The sequence below is a fragment of the Orycteropus afer genome, unplaced genomic scaffold (assembly GCF_000298275.1).
Source record: "Orycteropus afer afer isolate SDZICR_OR568_19922 unplaced genomic scaffold, OryAfe1.0 scaffold00015, whole genome shotgun sequence".
NCBI classification, from domain to species: domain Eukaryota; kingdom Metazoa; phylum Chordata; class Mammalia; order Tubulidentata; family Orycteropodidae; genus Orycteropus; species Orycteropus afer.
Genome location: NW_006921602.1, coordinates 19,799,213 through 19,818,890, shown reverse-complemented (window position 1 = coordinate 19,818,890; position 19,678 = coordinate 19,799,213). Strand labels below are relative to the sequence as shown.

At 36.3% G+C, this 19,678-nt stretch overlaps 1 protein-coding gene across 1 annotated transcript in view; it reads right to left on the bottom strand.

The window, feature by feature from the left end:
* Positions 1–361: 361 nt before the first annotated feature.
* ADAM10 (ADAM metallopeptidase domain 10) overlaps positions 362–19,678 on the bottom strand; it is a 149,545-nt gene continuing 130,228 nt past the window's right edge. Inside the window, exons 10-15 of the mRNA XM_007958450.2 lie at positions 15,795–15,945; positions 14,809–14,992; positions 13,984–14,092; positions 13,483–13,703; positions 2,544–2,670; positions 362–456 (exon numbers count right to left, since the gene is read on the bottom strand). Coding sequence (XP_007956641.2) covers positions 362–456; positions 2,544–2,670; positions 13,483–13,703; positions 13,984–14,092; positions 14,809–14,992; positions 15,795–15,945 — 887 coding nt within the window. The remainder of the gene's footprint in view (positions 457–2,543; positions 2,671–13,482; positions 13,704–13,983; positions 14,093–14,808; positions 14,993–15,794; positions 15,946–19,678) is intronic.

Here is a 19,678-nt window from a genome sequence, read left to right as displayed (position 1 = left end):
ATTTCAATTTGTGATAAAAGTTTATCGAGAGCCAAGCCTGCCTGCAAGTGAAGAAAATGCAGCAACGAAGAACAGGGAACATGGGGCACATAATAATATTCTAAGACTTTGTGCCATTACATTAAAAATATCTGTCCATAAGAAAACTGGGTTCCTTTTCCACCCCCCCACCCCCAAATTGAAATTTTCAGGCTTTAAAATTTAAGTAATTCCACCTGGTCTGAGGACACGATCTCTTGCCATTTTTTCTTCGACTGTTATCTGTGAGGGTTTAGTTTGGGGATGATGACTTAATAAGTTTCTCTTTGGAGTGAAGTTTTCCCATTGTAGGCACTAGGAAGAACCAAGGCAAAAACCGGAGTTAACGTCTCATGTGTCCCATTTGATAACTCTCCCGGGGCCTCTGACGCTGGGGTTGCTGAATGGGCTGTGGAGGTCTCCTCCTCTTTAAAGTGCCTGTGAGTCAAAAACAAAAGACAGACAGACAATGAGCTTTTCTAGCTTTGAAAAAAAAAAAAAAAATTGTTTAAATAAAAAAGGTTGGAGACCAGGGCTGCCAACTATAGAGTACGAGCAACATATGTAATACTAAAACATTTAGTATAGCCACAGTACAACATATTTAGTATAGTATTAATAAGAAAAGTAACAAAGACACAGGTGAGATTAACTTTTATTTTTTATTTAACCCAATATAGCCAAAATATTAACACTGTAACACATAATCTATAGAAAGAATTACTAATAAAATATTTTATATTCATTTTTACATACTAAATCTTCAAAGTCCGAGATGTATTCTATACTTAGAATCTCAACTGAGACTAAAAGCAAAAACCAAACTCATTGCCATCAAGTCAGTTCTGACTCACAACAACCCCTACTGAGTCTCTGAGGTGGTAAATCTTTACTGAAGCAGACTGCCCAGTCTTCCTTCTGCAGAGTGGCTGGTGAGTTTGAACCACCAACATTCTGGTTAGCAGTCAAATGCCTTGGGCATTGTGCCACCAGAGCTCCTTGAGACCAGAGCTCCAATTGACACTAGATACACTTCAAATGCTCCACAGTCAGAAGTACTGGATGAATCTACATTAATATCAGGAATTCTAAGTGTCTTAACCTCAGATTGGGCCTTATGCCTAACCTGTGAAACAGGGATGCTAACTAATTTACATAGTCTGTTGTGAGGATCATATGATAGTTCATGTGAAAGTGTTTAGACCTTTTTGTGAGGGACTAATAAATGACAGCTCATCTTTTAAAAGTTTTTGGAAGTGTTATTTCCTTAAAATAAAATCAATACACAAGTAAAATAATCGTTTCACTGAATGAGATCATAATTGATAAGTGTTTAAACAGTGTCACATGGCCCTTGGAAATCCCTAAAAAATTGGCATAAATTCCAGAGTGATGATGTCAATCTAGGAAAAGCAACACCATAAAAATTAAATTTCCTGATTTCCACCAAGATATCTACTGGGATCTCTACCTCTAAGACAGAGAAATGAAGTGAGACAACTGGAGGAAGAAACTATAAATAAAACTTATAAGAAATTCCTAGTTTTTAATTACTTTGTGGATTTAGCCTTGCCAATGAGGCAAGAGGCATCATTGGAAGGCTGTAGGTGCTAAGAGGAACTGCTACATTTATCTCTGGTTTTCCCCTGCAACTGCCCTGGCTGCTAACCAGAAGGTCAGTGGTTCAAACCCACCAGCTACTCTGTGGGAGGAAGATGGGACAATCTACTTGAGTAAAGATTTACAGCCTTGGAAACCCTATGGGGGTCGTTATGAATTGGAATCAGTTTGATGGCAGTGGGCTTGTTTTTTGGGTTTATACACCCCTTATGAACAGGGTTCTGGTGAGGTATTCTGAGGCATAAAATCAGGGCCACAGAGAAGCCAGAAAAACCTTGGAAACAAAGACCAAAAAACCAAACTCATTGCCGTCGAGTCAGACCCGACTCATAGCAACCCCCTTCCTTGGGTTTCCGAGGTGGTATCACTATGGAAGTAGATTGCCCACAGAGAGGGGGCAATAAATGATCTGGGCAGTTGCTTCCTACTTTTTTCTATTCCAAATCCCCAGAGCTAATCTAAAGAGGGTTTCTTCCCAATGCTGAGTCTCGGTAAAGGGTAGAGGGAAAATCTTGAAGATAATGGGTTGTACCTATCTGTTGTCGGAAGCTTCTACCCTAAGACTCTCCCAGACTGGGGTCTGTATTTCCCTATAAACATTTTCCTTGGGGGTAACAAGTTTAAATGTCATAAAATATATATCTCAAGAGTACTAACATTAAAATATGTATCAAAATATTGTTTAGATACTCATGATAGATTAGCTGTTAACTGGCTAGACTGGATTGGTAAATAGCTTAAACATCAACTAAATAAATAGCACAGTTAAACATCAACTAAATCATTCATCCAGTAATCTCATTCCCAAGGAGAAAATACTATAAAATTAGTTATTGAAGACTCATTCAGTTCCACCTGCTAAATAGCTAAGTGATAAAAACATTTACCTGTTCAAGCTCTCTTACCTGGAAGTGGTTTAGGAGGAGGCAACTTTGGATTACTACTGGGAGTATGAACGCTGCATATCTTAATGAATCCAGCCATTAACATGATCAAGGCAATTCCCATAAGTAATACTGCCCACCAATGAGCCTAGAAATAAACAGATGTTTCCACTTGAAAAAAATTAAAATCACTCATAATTCTTCCTTCTAGATGAAACCACCCAATCTTATTTCCTTTCAGTCTTTCTTCTATATATAATTGTTTGTCATATACACATAAAAAACAAACATGCAAAACTGGGGTCATCCTGCATATAGTTTTGTATTTTCCTATGCATTGTTACACTGTATTTTCCCGTATTATTAAATATTTTCTGGTTTGAGTATTGGTTTTTTTTGCTTCTTATTCTATAGACTTTGCTTTGCTTGCTTTTATACTCTCCAGTGGCTTAAGACGGTATATAACTTGCTTTCAATTCTACTAATGGGTAGATTTTAAAATACTCTTCAACCTACATTTCTGTAATTTATCAAAGTTAAAACTGAAATCAATCTCTTCTGAGGACCCTTTTCCTGCTCATTTCTCCACTTCATTTGGAATTTAACATACAAACCACTGTTATGAAATTATTTTTATATATGTCTTCATCTTATCTATTGTACAGTATCTATTACAGAATATATGTGTGCATATACATTTATTTATAGGGAAAGGTTAAATGCTTGTCTTTTTAAATATGAAAAACAGAAGGATATATACATTCTAACAGAAAGTCTACCCAGCCTAAGAAGGAACCAAAAGCTTCACTATTAACGTAACTATAATAAGCAAATCAATTAACCAAATAGAAACCTTTTAAAAATTACTGGTATATTCTTACTTATGAAAAATTACTGTTTCTAAATGCTATGTATTTTGCAGTTCCCCAATGTTCATATTTTAAGAACAAAACACCAAACTCACTGCCATCGAGTCAATTCCAACTCATAGTGACCCCCCCCCTTTGGGTTTTGAAGGCAGTCAATCTCTATGGAAGTAGACTACCCTGTCTTCCTTCCACAGAGTGGCTAGTGGGTTTGAACCACCAACCTTCTGATTAGCAGTCAAATGCCTTAGCCACTATGCCACCAGAGCTCCTTATATTTTAAGATAATACATACTAATAACCATCACACAAAATACTTACAACTTTAAAACTGTGAGCCTTCTCATTAGGTTAACACAGTACTGTTATAATACATATATAATTATTGTTGATTATTGCTAGAAAAACTCATTTAAGAGAATATTCCACGACCTGGGAATTTCCCATGAAATACATAAAGAACCAAAATCACCAGTTTGGACTGTTAGCAGGACATTCCACACTCAATACCACCTGTAGTTCTCAGCCTTGGCTACACATTTGCATCTCCTGGAGAGCTATTAAAACTCAGATACCCGCACAGAATCCCAGACTACTTAAATGGGGTGGAAGAAGAATCCAGACATCAGTCATGTGTGTTAAACTTTTGAAATGCTTCCATTTGTAGCCCAAGATGAAGAATTATTGGTCTTTACCAAACAAAAACCCCAACTCACTGCTGTCGAGTCTACCAGGGTTCAGCAAACTTTTTCCGTAAATGGGCCAGAAAGAAGTGTTTTAGGCTTTGCAAGCACTATGGTCTCTGTTACAACTACTCAACTCTGCCATGCAGTGCAAAAGCAGCTACAGACAACTTATAAACAAATGAGTGTGGCTGTATTCCAATAAAACTTTATTTACAAAAACAAGTGGCAGGTTGGATTTGGCCCACAGGCCAGCCAGTTTGTCAACCCTTGTTCTATAATGATAAAGAAAAATAAGGATATAGATATACTCAGCACTAGTTTCTTTGTTCCATCTAACTATCCCACTTACCTACCTGAGAGTTTGAGCAAATGCTGGAGTATGTGACTGAAAGCAGAAAGGTTCTTATAGCTGGGAAAGGCTGTTCAAATAATCAGCACTCACATGGTAAAGGAATGGTTTTCAACTTTAAGTAGATCTAAGAGTTATCTGGGAGGCTTATTGAAAAACATAGCTTCTCAGGCCACGACCCTACAGATTCTGATTCAGTTGTTCTAGGGTAGGGCTCAGGCAACTGCATCTTAAGCAAGCACATCAATGATAATAATGAGCATTTGTTAGTAAGGACATGCTGGCATTTGTGGTAATGGGACCATTCTGAACAAAGAAAGAGTTTAGCAACATCAGCTCCCATACACCAAATGTCAGAACCCACCAGTTACTTTGACAACTACTACAAATTCCCAAATACCCTCTGGGAAGGCAGTTATCACCCCTAATACAATCAAATGAATATGGAAAGTCAAGGATATTCCTACTGCTTTCAGGCTGATGGGCTAGTTCTAAGAAATGCCCTTCTATTCCTAAAGGTCTTTCTATTCTCTAACTTATTTCCTTCCTTCTAGGCTTCCCTGCTCAACTTCTCAAAATTCTCTTCCACATGGCCACCAGTATTACGACTACCTAAATTCAGAATTGACCTTGTCACTCCTCCACGTAAAATTCTTTTTTAAAAAATTACCTTAAAAGATCTCCAAAACAGATCATTAAGTGGAGGGTGGAGGGGGATGGACTTAAGCACACAAAAGTGCAGCAAAGTATATGATATGATTCTGCTTTTTTAAAGTACATTCTGATAGTGGTACAGATAAATTTTGGAAAAACACAAGAAATTCATGTTAGGAAAACTGCATGAAAGAGAGTTTTATTTTTGAATGACTTATTTTGTCAATTAAGCATAATCAAATTTCTCAAAAGAAAAACAGTAGAAAAACATGTTTTGAAAAATTCATACCCATGTGACTTTTGCATGTGGCCCCTCTGCATAAAACATCTTCCTATACCCTCTACTACTTGGTCCTTAAGAACATAGCTCTGGCATCACTTCCTTAAAGAGACTATACCCAAACATATTCTTTGGTTTTCTGTGAAAACACCATACAGAACTACAATTGTATTTCTATGTTCCTGTCTTCTTTATCCCAAAATGGACTGGGAGCTCCTTGAAGTTATTTCCTGTAACCTCATTATCTGGCTTACAAAAAAACCTGTTAAACTGGTTATTAGAAGTGAATCATTATTCTAAATACTGACCTTACAATACTTCTAAGAGCTCATTTATTATTTCTAGATTATCTACACATCCAAATAGTGTGTCAAGGCACCTGCAACAGAGACAAAACTATAAAAACTGTGCTTCTAATACCACTAACACTAGTTTTCAGTACGTATCTTGTCTTAAATAAAGAGAAATGCATGTAGCGTGGCAGTAAAAAAAGCACATTAGAGAGTGAAAGTCCAGTTTTAACAGCGGCTATAACTCTGCAGAAAACAAAGATCAAGAGGACCTACTCCCACCAAAATATGGTACCTGGGCCATTGAGATCTAGTTCCTTCTAGCACAGCATTTCTGGTCATCCTTCCAATTTTTCTAGGTAACTACATATCTCAGAAGCTCAAAGCTTAAGATGTTTTAGTGAAAGTAATAGCCTTTCAGAATTTAGTCTTTGAGGAAACAGGATGTGGTAGTAGATAGTAGATAGAAGACAGCAAGAAAAACTAAATGAAATGATGATGATTTGGGTGTTAATGAGTATGGTCACTTTTGGTAGAGGTTTTTTTCCAATGGTCCCTTCAGAAGAGAATTATCTGAGAGTAAGGTAAATACTAGGGAGTTCTAGTAGCATAATGCCTAAGATGCTTGACTGCTAATCAGAAGGCTGGCGATTCAAACCCACCAGCCACTCCTCGGAAGGAAGATGGGGCAATCTACTTCCATAGTGATACTGCCTTGGAAACCCAAGGAGTGGTCGCTATGAGCCGGGTCCAACTTGACGGCACATAACAACAACAACAACAACAACAACAAGGTAAATGCTAAGGTGCATGTTCTCTCTTTTATATAAAACAACAACTCACTGCCATTGAGTCGATTCAAATCATAGCGACCCCTCCTTGGGTTTCCGAGGCAGTATCACTATGGAAGTAGATTGCCCCATCTTCTTTCCGAGGAGTGGCTGGTGGGTTTGAACCACCAGCCTTCTGGTTAGCAGTCAAATGCCTTAGGCACTATGCCATCAGAGCTCCTCTTTATATACAGTAGACAATAAAATCAGGAAAAGAATACCAAGTAGGCTGGTAAATGAAAAATATTATGATTCATCTTAAAAGAAAAGATCATAATTTATCTACCTTTAGAGTCTGAAATAAAGGAGAGCTACCTATCACTTATCAATCATTTTATGATTGTAAATTGTGTGCCAGGCTCGTGTGAAACTTAAAGAGATAAATGAGAAGACAACCAAAAGTTAAAAACAAAACAAAACAAAAAAACAGAAGTGAACAAGTATTAAATCAACTTGCAGAAAATAATTATACATAAGAAACAGGTATATGTCATTCAATAGTCATTTACATAGCCAAAAGTACAAAATACAGAAAAAAGTAGTAAAAAACTACCAAGTAAAAGGTCACATTTTACTAATTTATTATGTACTAATTATAAATTTTTATTTAAAAATCTAAATAAACAAAAAGGACCCACTGGTTAACTAAATGAGAAAATGGTTATTACCCTCCCCAAAAAACAGTGTGAGTGTGTACGTGCATATGGGGCAAGGGATGAGGGTGGGGATAGGGATGTATGCACATAAGTCTCTTCAGACATACAATTATCTTTACGTTTCTGAAGATCTGCTGGTGGTGCAATGGTTAAGGCATTGGTGATTAACCAAAAGTTCGGTAGTTCAAACTCACCAGCTACCCTGCAGAAGAAAGATGAGGCAGGCTGCTTCTGTAAAGATTTACAGCCATAGAAACTCTAATGGGGCAGTTCTACTTTGTCCTGAAAGGGTCACTACGAGTCGGAATCAACTCAATGGTAGTGGGTTTGGTTTTTGGCAGAAAAAGTCAATTGTATAATCCTGTCTGTGACTGCTCCAGTGTTTAAACCCCCGCCCCCCCGCCTTCAGCAAATGCACTCTAGAATTCTGTGGCTCACTAGGCCATGAAGAGGTCACAATTCCTTGCTGTGATATAGATTATGCCATTGCTGTAAGAACAGAAAGTTTTTTCTCTAACCTGCAAAAGACACTATAGGCTAGACATTGACTAAATGCTCTCCTATCCTTCAAGATCCTATGTACCAACTTTTCACATCAATCTGCCAAACAGAAAGCACTTGGCTACTTACTGGTTTTCTAAGCTAAGTCTGGGCAAACAGGAAAATATATCACTGGAGGGAAATGTAAATATCAGAGCTTCAAAGCTAAGATAATATACACAATTTTTACTGTTTTCCATATAAATGCTAACGTTTAAGAAATCCGTTTCATTCATCAGGAAAAGTACACTAAAACCTTATCCTATGTTACAATACTGTAATAACCCTGTTACAATACTCTAACGACCTTGTTACACTACTGCACCTTTATTGTTAGTTTCATAAATGACAGCTACATGGCCAATTTTAGTAGGCTTTTGAAGGACTCTAGAGGTCCACAGCCACTTTCCATTTTCAACATATCAGGACCTGACAAAGTAAGAAATATCGGTTAACATTATAAAAGAAAGTCATTATAGTGCAAATACTGGAAAAAAATGTATGTTCCCAAACTTCAGAATGTGCCATCATCGACCAATTCAGTGGGTCTGGGATGGGCCTTCGTACATGCATTTCTATGGAGTTTCCAGGTAATGTCGATGCTGCTAGTTAGGAGACTACACGTTATGATCCACTGCTCTAGATCAAACAACTCTAGATCAGAGACTGGCAAACAATGCCTGTAAAAGCCCACACACCAAAAAAAACCAAAAAACCCAAACCCACTGCCATCAAGTTGATTCCAACTTATAATGACCCCCGTTGGGTTTCCAAGGCAGTAAATCTTTTTGGTAGTAGATTTCCCAGTTTTCCTTCTGCAGAGTGGCTGGTGGGTTTGAACCAACTTTCTGGTTAGTCGTCAAATGCCTTAGGCACTGCACTACCAGAGCTCCTTATAAGCCCACATAAACCCATTTTACACTTTGTAGGCTCTTCAATCTCTTAGGCACTATGCTACCAGAGCTCCCTACTCAACTCTCTGTCCTAGTGCAAATGCAGCCACAGACAATATGTAAACAAATGGGTGTGGCTATGTTCCAATAACATGTTATTAGGGGATAAAGAAATTTGAATTTCATATACTTTCAATGTGTCATGAAATACTGTTTTCTCCCCCCAACCACTTAAAAGATAAAAACCATTATTAGACAAATAGGCAGTGGACTGGATTTGGTGCACCGGCCATAGTCTGCTGACTCCTGCTCTAGATGAATGGTTTTCAATCTGGCTCCTCATCAGAATTAGCTGGGAAGCTTTTAAAAGACCCAGCTGCCTCAGCCCTATCCCAAGAGAGTCTAATTAACTGGTCTAAGCCCTGGGGTGATCCTCATGTACAATCAAGATTGAAAAATACTGCTATTAATTATGTTTCCTCAAACAAATCTAAGGATTTTAGGGTTTAATAAGGCTTACATGGATAAAGGTTTCCAGGGTCAGGTAAATTTGAAAAATTAAGTTAAATGGATGTATGTATTACAGGATTTATCACAATATTCTCACAAATCTCCAAAAGGGAATTAGAGTATGCAGTGTTTCTTGGATTCACTGGACCACAAAACCAATAAAGCATCTCATGGAACCAGTGTTGTGTGAGGCTCTTGGTAAACACTGCCCTAAATCTTTTATTTAAAGAATACCAGATACCTAATATTTGGGTTCAGAAAATTATAGTATAATATGAAAGCAAAAATCTGTTTGAAAATGAGAAGTGAGTTGATTGTTATCAAAATAATAAAACAAGACAAATTCCTGATGAATCTGAGCAAATAAGAAGGAAAAACAGCACAAAATAACAGGCAATTATTTAAAACGGGAGAGAGACTACATTAAGTTTTGGGAGAAAAAAAAAAAAAAAAAGGAAGGTAAAAGATAGTTTTCTACAATGTCAACCCTAACACAAAACCAAAACCAAAAACCAAACCTAGTGCCACTGAGTTCATTCCATCTTGTAGCGACACTATAGTACAGAATAGAGCTACCCCTAGGATCTTCAAGGCTTTAAATCTTTATGAAAACAGACTGTCACATCCTTCTCCCATGGAACTGCTGGTGAGTTTGAACCACTGGTCTTTTAGTTAGCAGCCAAGCACTTAACCACTGCACCACCAAGGCTCCTCCCTAACACAAAAAGATGTATACTATCTGAACACATCAACAACTACAGAAGAAACTGAAAAAGAGTAACTAATGCCCTCAGCCCTTATTTAAGGGCTCTTTTTATTTGAAAAGAAGATAATGAAACAGGGTCTCAACAGATTTATTGATGAATGCTCTCCAACTTGTCAAGGACTTGATGACTCTTTGATAAATCCAAGGTATGTTTATCATTTTTTCCTGGCCAGACACAAAGCAGTAATAATTTTTCTACAGAAAAGAAAGTAAAAGTCTATATAAGAAGCCTTTAACTCATCAATTCCATGGTACCAGCAAAATGGTACCAAGATTCTTCCTACTCTATCCTCCATGAGGAGAAAAGTTACTAAAGTATACTACAGAAAGGAGACAAAAGCCACCACGTACCATGAGAAAGTCAGTAAACTGTCATTTCTTTCACAGCTTCTGACATCACAGCATCCTAATAACCTGTATTGCTAACTAGAAGGACACTTTTTTCCTGACTTGAAAAATAAACTGTGCTTTGAAAGTGAAATCTGTACAAACTCAAATGAGAATCATTTGAAAGGAAATAGAAGTTACTTTACTGCTAGACCTGATTAATGCCCACAATTGCATCAACAGCCTAGTGGTACTTTTCAGGCATTATGGACGACAACTACAACATGAATGTCAACAAATGACATAAAATAAAAGCATGTGCTATTTCACACACAAGGCAAACCCACATAAACATAAAAGTGACTGAGTAATCAATATCAGAGCACAAGAAGAGACTGGATGTTGCTAATCACTCTAAGAGGCATTTCACTAAATCCTTAGTTCTAACACATGAACGAATATAGGTTAAAGAAAAGGTCTCTATATAACCCTTCAGGCCTGGAACTCACTCCCATGGCTTAACCTTCAGCCAAATAACAGATAGGGCTAGGAGGTGAACAACTACACCAGCAAGGTGCACTCCTTACAACAACCAACCATGGGAGATCAGAAGGGCAGCATTTGTACAGGGAGGAAGCTCAGAAATTAATGTTAAGAAACAAAATGTGCGTGAACTGCTAAATGGATAAAAAATTTGCTCTGTAAACTTTCACCCAAATCATAATAAAAAGTTTAAAAAAAAAGTCTATGTAAAATGCTAGGAAATAGAATTTAGCAAAACTTTAAAAGATGAAAAAAAAAAAGTTCTTGTTGAGTCTGTTTGATGTGTTGCACTCCATCAGGTTTTCAAGACTGTGACCTTGCAGAAGCAGACTGCTAGGCCTTTCTCCCAAGGCGCCTCTAGGTGGGTTTGAATCACCAACCTTATGCTTAATAGTTGAGCACTTAACCATGTGCAATATTCAGAGACTCTTAAAAGAATAACCAAAACCAAACCAAACTCACTGCTGCTGAGGCAGATCCAACTCATAGAGACTCCTCTTTGGGTTTCCAAGACAGCTTCACTATTGAAGTAGACTGCCCAATCTTCCTTCCAAGAAGCGGCTGGTGGCTTTGAACCACCAGGCTTCTGGTTAATAGTCAAATGCCTTAGGCACTATGCCACCAGAGCTCCTCTTAAAGGAATAATATACCACAAATATGGTTTATTACAAGAAGGCAATAATGATACTAAAGGTAATTGCCTTATAGAATTCACTGCATTAACAGACATTGAAAAAGAAAAATCATTTCCATTAAGTACTTAAAAGTAGGAATAAATGAGCTTTTGAAATTCTAAATAACTTAATGGGTTAAAATCTAGAGAATTTAGAGAAAAGAAAAAAATACCATTTTCAAATGATATGATTTACTATCTGGAAAATCTAACATCTCTGGTACAGCATATACTCTGTAGAACAAAACTTTGAGATCCTAATTAGATTTTTTGTTTGTACATATTGTCTTCTACAGCAGACAAGTACACCAGATTCCAATTCATTCTTGCCAGAGATGGGGGGGGGGGGAGACGGACACCAGATCTAAGTTAAAAACAGGAAAGTACAATGGCCAAGAAAAGTAAGTTGGTCAAAATCACAGATGTGATCAATGCCAGAAGCAGGACTTATGATTCCCAAGCCTGTCCTTTTCACTATACTATGGTGCCAGAAGGGGACCCTTCAACATAACAGATATTTACTGAACACTGATTATGCACCAAGCACAGGACTACAAACGTATCATGTATTATGCTTTTAGGAGATGTAGGTTAAGTCAACTGCGTATTTATTTGGTTTGAAATTCAAGTCCCCAGAATCCAATTTCAATGATCCTCCCACTACATATATAATATTACATATTCTAACAAATAAACTATTAATCTTTCTGTGGATAATAAAGGAGCTCTGGCAGCGTAGTGCTTAAGGCACTGCTAACCAGAAGGCTGATGGTTCAAACCCACTAGCCACTTCTCGGAAGGAAGGCTGGGCGATCTACTTCCATAGTGATACCGTCTTGGAAACCCAAGGAGGGGTCACTATGAGTCAAGTCCAACTTGAGGGCAGTGCATTTGGTTTTGGTTTGGTTTATGGATAATAAATATCATTTTAACTTTGGTGGTAACTCCAAAATTTTTACTGTAGAATGTTATTACATGACTGACAACCCACACAGCAATATCTGTTGTGCTTTGAAGGCATTCTCAATCCTGAATATAAAAGAAATCATTTGAGGAAGGGGCCTGAATTTTAAGTCAACATCTGAGGCAAACTAGCTTCAGTTCAGGTATAGCACATTCTCAAATACATCACCTGCAAGTTTCCTACTGGTGTTTTAATGTAATCACTTAGAAAGCATGAATATTTAAGTGACTTGAGATAGTCACTCTCAGCAATCCTTTAAGAAAACGTCTGGTAATTCAACATTTGTACAACTTAAATGGAGAAATACAGGCTTAAAAAATAATATAGTTCAGTGGATTTATGTTGGATGAACATCCACAATCATTAACAAATCTGCAAAAGGCTCTTTATTTGATCTGATCTTTTTCAACATTTCCTGTCATGGACATGATAAAGACCCAGAATTTATAATGATAAATCAGAGAAAACCTTCAGAAAATCACTAATTTCTCCTTCATCTCTCTTGTTCCATTCAACAAAGTGAAACCTACAGCTGGCTTTCTATCATACGGAAACAATGGAGAAATAATAGAAGTCTAAAGGGCTTAAAACAATTCAAGGAAAAAGTCTCATGAAAATGCTCTAATTATGTGGACCAAGCACAGGAGGAGTAACCCATCCAAGAGATGAACTAGGGAGTAGAATAAAATAAGATTCCCATCATGTAACTAACCAATCTATGTAAGATACACATGTGGAGATTCTGATCACTTCAGAAGAAAATAGTATCTTGGGTTATGAACTTTAAAAATCATTCTTCAAATAAAGTGATTATAGTATAAAAAGTTCAAAAAAAGGAATTTTTCTTATAACATTGGCAATTTCTGACCAAGTTAAAATTATGGTCAAAATAATTTAAGGTTCTGTATCAATAAAAGGACCTCTGGTAGCATAGTGTTTAAGACACCTGACTGCTAACCAGAGGGCTGGCGGTTCAAACCCATCAGCCACTCCTCGGAAGGAAGATGGGGCAATCTACTTCCGTAGTGATACTGCTTCGGAAACCCAAGGAGGGGTCGCTATGAGTCAGGTTCGACTCGAGGGCACATAACAACAACAACAACAACAACAACATCAATAAAAACTATACTTACCACAATCCATTCAGCAATATTTTCATAGAGCTCTGGGCTAAAAATTGCTTTTTTAAGCCTAGCTAGAGGACCATCAGCATCTACTAATCTGCATCGCATGAAAACATCACAGTAGCCCCTAAAATCATTGCAAGGGGATCCAGGTTGCAGGGTGATGGTTTGACCACGAAATTGTTTATTCCACTGCACAGAGCCTGTACTGGCACAAGTTGATGGTTCCACTGGAAAAGAAGTAACAAATATAAGTTGAAGATCAGATTTACCTAAGTCAACTAGGTAGGGAGACAGGGATAGAAGGAGGGAGGGAAAAAGAAATTGCCTAAAATCATTACCATGACACATTATATAGACCTTCATTAGTTAGGACAGGTTAACATCATCAGTAACTCATCTTAAATATTACAAGATATTATAAGATACAAATATTATGCTTTTAGGAGATATAGGAGAAAATTATGGTTTTGAAGCAGATTTTATACTCTTATACTTTAAAAGCCTTACTTTTCTTCATACAGCAAACATGGCACAATTCCTTATCATCTTTGCCATCAGAACTGGCACAAGTACACTCCTCCAAGCCATATTTCTCACAGATAGAACCCGCACATTGCTGGAAGAAAGATAGAAGACAAAAGTTATTTTATTCTTCCTCAGTCAAACCTATTATTCAGTGATAGACTGGTCCAAGATTTCAATGCCAAAACAGTTCAGTAGAAATACAAGTTTTATTTAATGAAAGTCTTTCCTACAAAGCATAGATTTCATCAGAGAGTGATGAAATAAACACATAGAATTAAGTACAAGATAGTAAATCTTCGAAAGAAATGACAACTTAAATTTAAAAAAGAGAACTAAATAAAACAAAAGCAAAGACAGATTAGATAAACATCAATTTTACATTGATTATACGGCTCCTTTATAAGAAAAGACAAATAAAATTTTCATCATAATGAAGAAAGCATAAATAGCTTTACATTCGGAGAAAATGACCAGAAGAATTCTTTTATTTAGGCTATTGAAATATTAATTAAAACATAAGAGTGGTATAGAAACAGTCACATGCCTAGTTGCACAACTATGTTTCTCTAGAGAATATCAAACACATGTAGCTGGAAAAATGAAAGATATGTAACTAATCAAACACCACAAGACATTTATGCCATCTGATGTATTCATAGCTTTGTGAAGAATAAAAGGGGGATATTATTGAAACAGGCAGCAAGATTAATTATTTTAACAAGGAAGCTTTAAGTGTCAGGAAATAATTATACTGAAAAAGCAGGTTTTATTAAATTAAGTAAAAAGTATATAAAACTAAATGCTTACCCCATTGATGCACACTTGTGTCTGCCTGTTACAGTCTGTAAAGTTTGGTTTAGGGTCAGATGCTGGGCAAAGAGCTGTAAAGCCATTACACATTCCTTCTTTTGCACAGTCTGAATCATCTCGACACTTCTCAGACTTTGACTTGAATGCACACTGTGCTGTACAACAGGGACCTTGACTTGGACTGGAAAAAACATTAAGTGATTAAACAGAGTAACTCACTAGGATGTTTCCTAGGTGCTTAGATACAATCCGAGTACCTACATCATAAACTTCATCTTTTAAGTAAGTATATTAGTCATATACTACTTCAAATACTGAATAAGAAGCTACTAAATTTGAACATTCTAAAAAGACCTACAAAAGTGATTAAGGGTCTTATTTACAATCAAAGCACACTACCTATATTCAGCATTCTTGCTCTATTAGCCTTTAGGAAAAGGTTATAATAGGAAATGGATTTAATATTAGCCAGGTTATCAAGGTTTTTCAATTACTTCATAACATTAGCTAATTTATCAGTTCTTCGCATATTTATTGCTTAAGCCAAAACAATGACACATACACCAGCCATTAAAAGTATTATACATATAATGCCCTATTATATCTTTAAACACCAAAGTAATTTAATAAGTAAAACAATGACACAAAGTTACAAAAGTGTATGTACTTTATATTACCTAATATTTAAAGATTCAAAAATATGAAAAACAGTGGTATTTTTGAAGTTAGGAACTAAATGTGTCTTTTACAAATTATAGTTTGATGTCCTTTTTTAAACATCTATCACACAAATTCCAACTATAAATAGTTCAATCTCCCAACAGTTGGCATTAACCAATCCTATTCCAGAGAAATAAAGTAAACAAATAATGACAAAATGTCAAAACTATATGCAATTGTAAATCTTGGTTTTAAATCTGTGAAACAGAGGTTTTTCAGGTGACTCTGCAGGAACACTAACATTACTGGAATTAGCAAAGTACCTGCACTGTTTCCCAGGTTTCAACTTGCACTTTCTCCCCTCTGGCTGGTTTGCATCATAGCAGCACTCATCTTTACACTGGTCACTGTAGCCACAATCACACTGTTCACCTTGTTCTACCATTCCATTTCCACAAATAGGTTGGCCAGATTCTGAGGAAAATGAACAAAAAAAGGTGACCAATGTATGCACACATTGAGTTCATTTAAAATTCCCAAACTCTTTAGAGTGTCATAATAAAGGAGAAAGAAAAAGAGTGGTAAGTAAGAAAAGTAGAACAAAATAGGAATCTGGAAATCAGAAGACCTGATTTTAAGAATGGCTCTGCTACTAACTAGCAATGTGACCTTGGGCAAGCCACTCCCCTTCAGGGGACCTCAGTTTCTTAATCTGTATAATGAGGGGGTTTAATTCAGTGGTCCCTTCAAGGTCCCTGCTAGAAGTAGTAACATTCTGTTTAGGCCATGCCACACTGAGCTTCACTGAACCATGACTGCACCATTTATATTATACACAGAAATTAAGTTAGTGCTTTATCAACAAAGGAAAAAAATTAAACCCTTTTTACTACAAAATGTTTCAGACATACATAAATGTAGTAAATGGATAGTACAATAAACTCCCATGGACATATCACTTAGCTTTAACCATTATCAATAATATGCTGTTCTTAATTCATTTACTCTTAACAATTTTTTTCCGTACTATTTTAAAATTTGTTGTTGTTGTTATGTGCCGTTGAGTCGGACCTGACTCATAGCGACCGCTCCTTGGGTTTCCGAGGCAGCATCACTACAGAAGTAGATTGCCCAACCTTCCTTCCGAGGAGTGGCTGGTGGGTTTGAACCGCTAGCCTTCTGGTTAGCAGTCAAGTGCCTTAGGCACTATGTTACCAGAGCTCCCATTTTAAAATAAGTCTTCCATATTACTGCTCCTGTCAGTATTTCAGAATTTATCTCTAAGATATAATGATATCATTACCACATCTAACAAAATCAACAATACACGTAATATTATTTAATAACCAATCCAAGTTCAATTTTCCCCATGTCTCTTTATAATTGGTTTATTTAGATCAAGCTCTAAACAAGGTTCCCTTCAACTCCTTATCCCATAGTTGCTTTTGACTGTCTCTTAAGTTCTAATATATAAAAGAACCCTCTTTTTGTAATTTCATACCATTTATTTATTAAAGAAATTGGATAATTTTGTCCTGTGGCATTTTCCACATTCTATTAGCTTACTGTATCCTAGTCAGTAAGTAATTTTAAAAAAATACACATTAGTTTTGTTTCTCAGCTAGACCAAGGTCCTTAAGGGAAGAACCATGCAACATTTATCTGTTTTGTATTCTCACGGAACATAACAGTACTGGACAAAATCTTCATTGATTAAGGTTGGATCGTCTGGTTTAAATCACAGAACTTTAGCATATTCAAGGAACTTTAAGAATCCAAATGCCCTCTTCATTTTACAGAAAAGGAAATTAACTGCCAGAGAATTTATGAATTGCCAGAGATCATATACCACAATACAGGCAGACCACAGACTTAATCCAGTGTCTCCCATATCTAAAATCTGGTGCTATTTTCTTCCTACTGTTAATAAATCAAGGTGGAGAAGGCTGTGGTACAGGCTTTAAAATCACAGGCACTGTACATGAGGACATCTGAATGAAAAATATTCTAAGAAAGACTAGCTTTATATTCAGAAAATTCAGTCTTGTGCTTAACCACATCAAATATTAAAGCCAATCTTTGAGGTCACTGAAGCCTCATCCTTCACTTTTATTCTCTAAAACTGGAAGCATGCATGTACATATACATACAACTAAGTAAATAATAATGATTTTAAAAGTCTAGCAAAAATCATTTTATGATTTACATGACATGTAATTTAGGAGAAATGGAAAAATGATAAAGCCAGAAAACCTTTGATGCAGTATATATTACACATTAATTTTCATCTCCTACGGAATTATTGGGAGCTCTTCAAATCAACTATTTGCCAACAGTTTAAACAGAGAAAAAGTACTGCTTAAATACAAAAATTATAATAGTTACACATTTCATTATAATTTAGGAAACAAATGTCTTTTCCACAATGTCAGATTAAAAAGTCAATTTTAATCAGAAAGTTTACTGTGAAAATGTGATTTACAAATGAAGACTCTATTTAGGTACTTCTAGGTAGAAAAGATTTAGAAAAATAATTACTGATTATAACAACAATAACAAAAACAATAGTAACATCAAAATAATTTCAATCTGCCTTCTTAAAACAGTTTCAAAAGAAAAAGTCAACCTATAAAAGGAGTATTGAACCACATCAAAATTTAAAACTTTTGCTCTGGGCAAGACTCTGTGAAAAGGATGAAAAGACAAGCTATTGATTGGAAGAAAATACGTGTAAACTAATATCTGACAAAGGACTAGTATTTAGAATATATAAAGAACTTTAAAACCTCAATGGAAAAAAGGCAAGGGATTCAATTAGAAATGGCCAGAAAACATGAACAGACACTGAATATATATTGTCGTCGTTGTTATGTGCCGTCAAGTCAGACCCAAACCTTCCTTGAGTTTCCGAGGCGGTATCACAAGGGAAGTAGATTGCCCAACCTTCCTTCTGAGGAGTGGTTGGTGGTTTTGAACCACCAGCCTTCACATAAAAAGATGATGGACATTAATCATCAGGAAAATCCAAATTAAAACCTCAATGAGATACTGCTACATACTATCAGAATGATTAAAATAAAAAAATAGTGAAAACGCCAAATGCTGGTGAGGATACAGAGAAACTAAATCACTCATATACTGCTAATGGGAACGTAAAATAGTATAGTTACTCTGAAAAACAGTTTGGCAATTTCTTATAAAACAAAACAAGCAATTACTATATGATCCAGCAATTACATTCTACGGTATCTCAGAGAAATAAAAACTTACCTTCCCACAAAAATCTATACAGGAATGTTCATTGCAGTTTTATTCATAATAGCCCCTAACTGGAAATAGCACAGATATCTTTCAGTGGGTAAATGATTAAACAAACTATGGTATATATAACCATAAGCTACTTACTCAGCATTAAAAAGGAACAAAACATTGACACAGGTAACAATTTGGATGAATCACCAGGGAATTTTGCAAAAAAAAAAAAAACCAACCTAATTCCAAAAGGTTACATACTACATGATTTCATCTATATAAAATTTTAGAAATGGAAACACATTAGTAGGATAGGAGAAGGGGCTGCAAGATGGAAGTGGTGCAGTTTTAAAATCACAGGCTTTAAAATCACAATAACTTGAGGTACTCTTGTGATGACAGAACTTCTCTATATCTTGACTATAGTAGTGGATCCATGTGATAAAATTGAATAGAACTAAATATACACACAAAGATGGGAACAAGTAAGATCTGTGGATTGTATCGATGGCAGTACCTTAGTTGTAATTATACTATAGTTTTAAATGAAGTTACCACTGGGGAAACTGGGTAAAGGGTACATGGAATCCCTCTGGATTATTTCTTACAACTACAGGTGAATCTACAATTGTCTCAATAAAAACATCAAGTGAAAATTAAAAAAAAAAAAAAAAAAAAAGCCATGGTAGCATTTGCATAGGAGCTCTGGTAGCATAGTGCCTAAGGCACTTGACTGCTAACCAGAAGGGCTGACGGTTCAAACTCACCAGTCACTCCTCGGAAGGAAGGTGGAAGGTTGGGCAATCTAGTTCCGTAGTGATACTGCCTCAGAAACCCAAGGAGGGGTCGCTATGAGTTGGGTGCGACTTGACAGCATGTAACAACAACAACAATAAAGAAGACATATCTCAACCTTTGGATCTTTTAATTCAGCAACACGCAAGCCACCACTGTA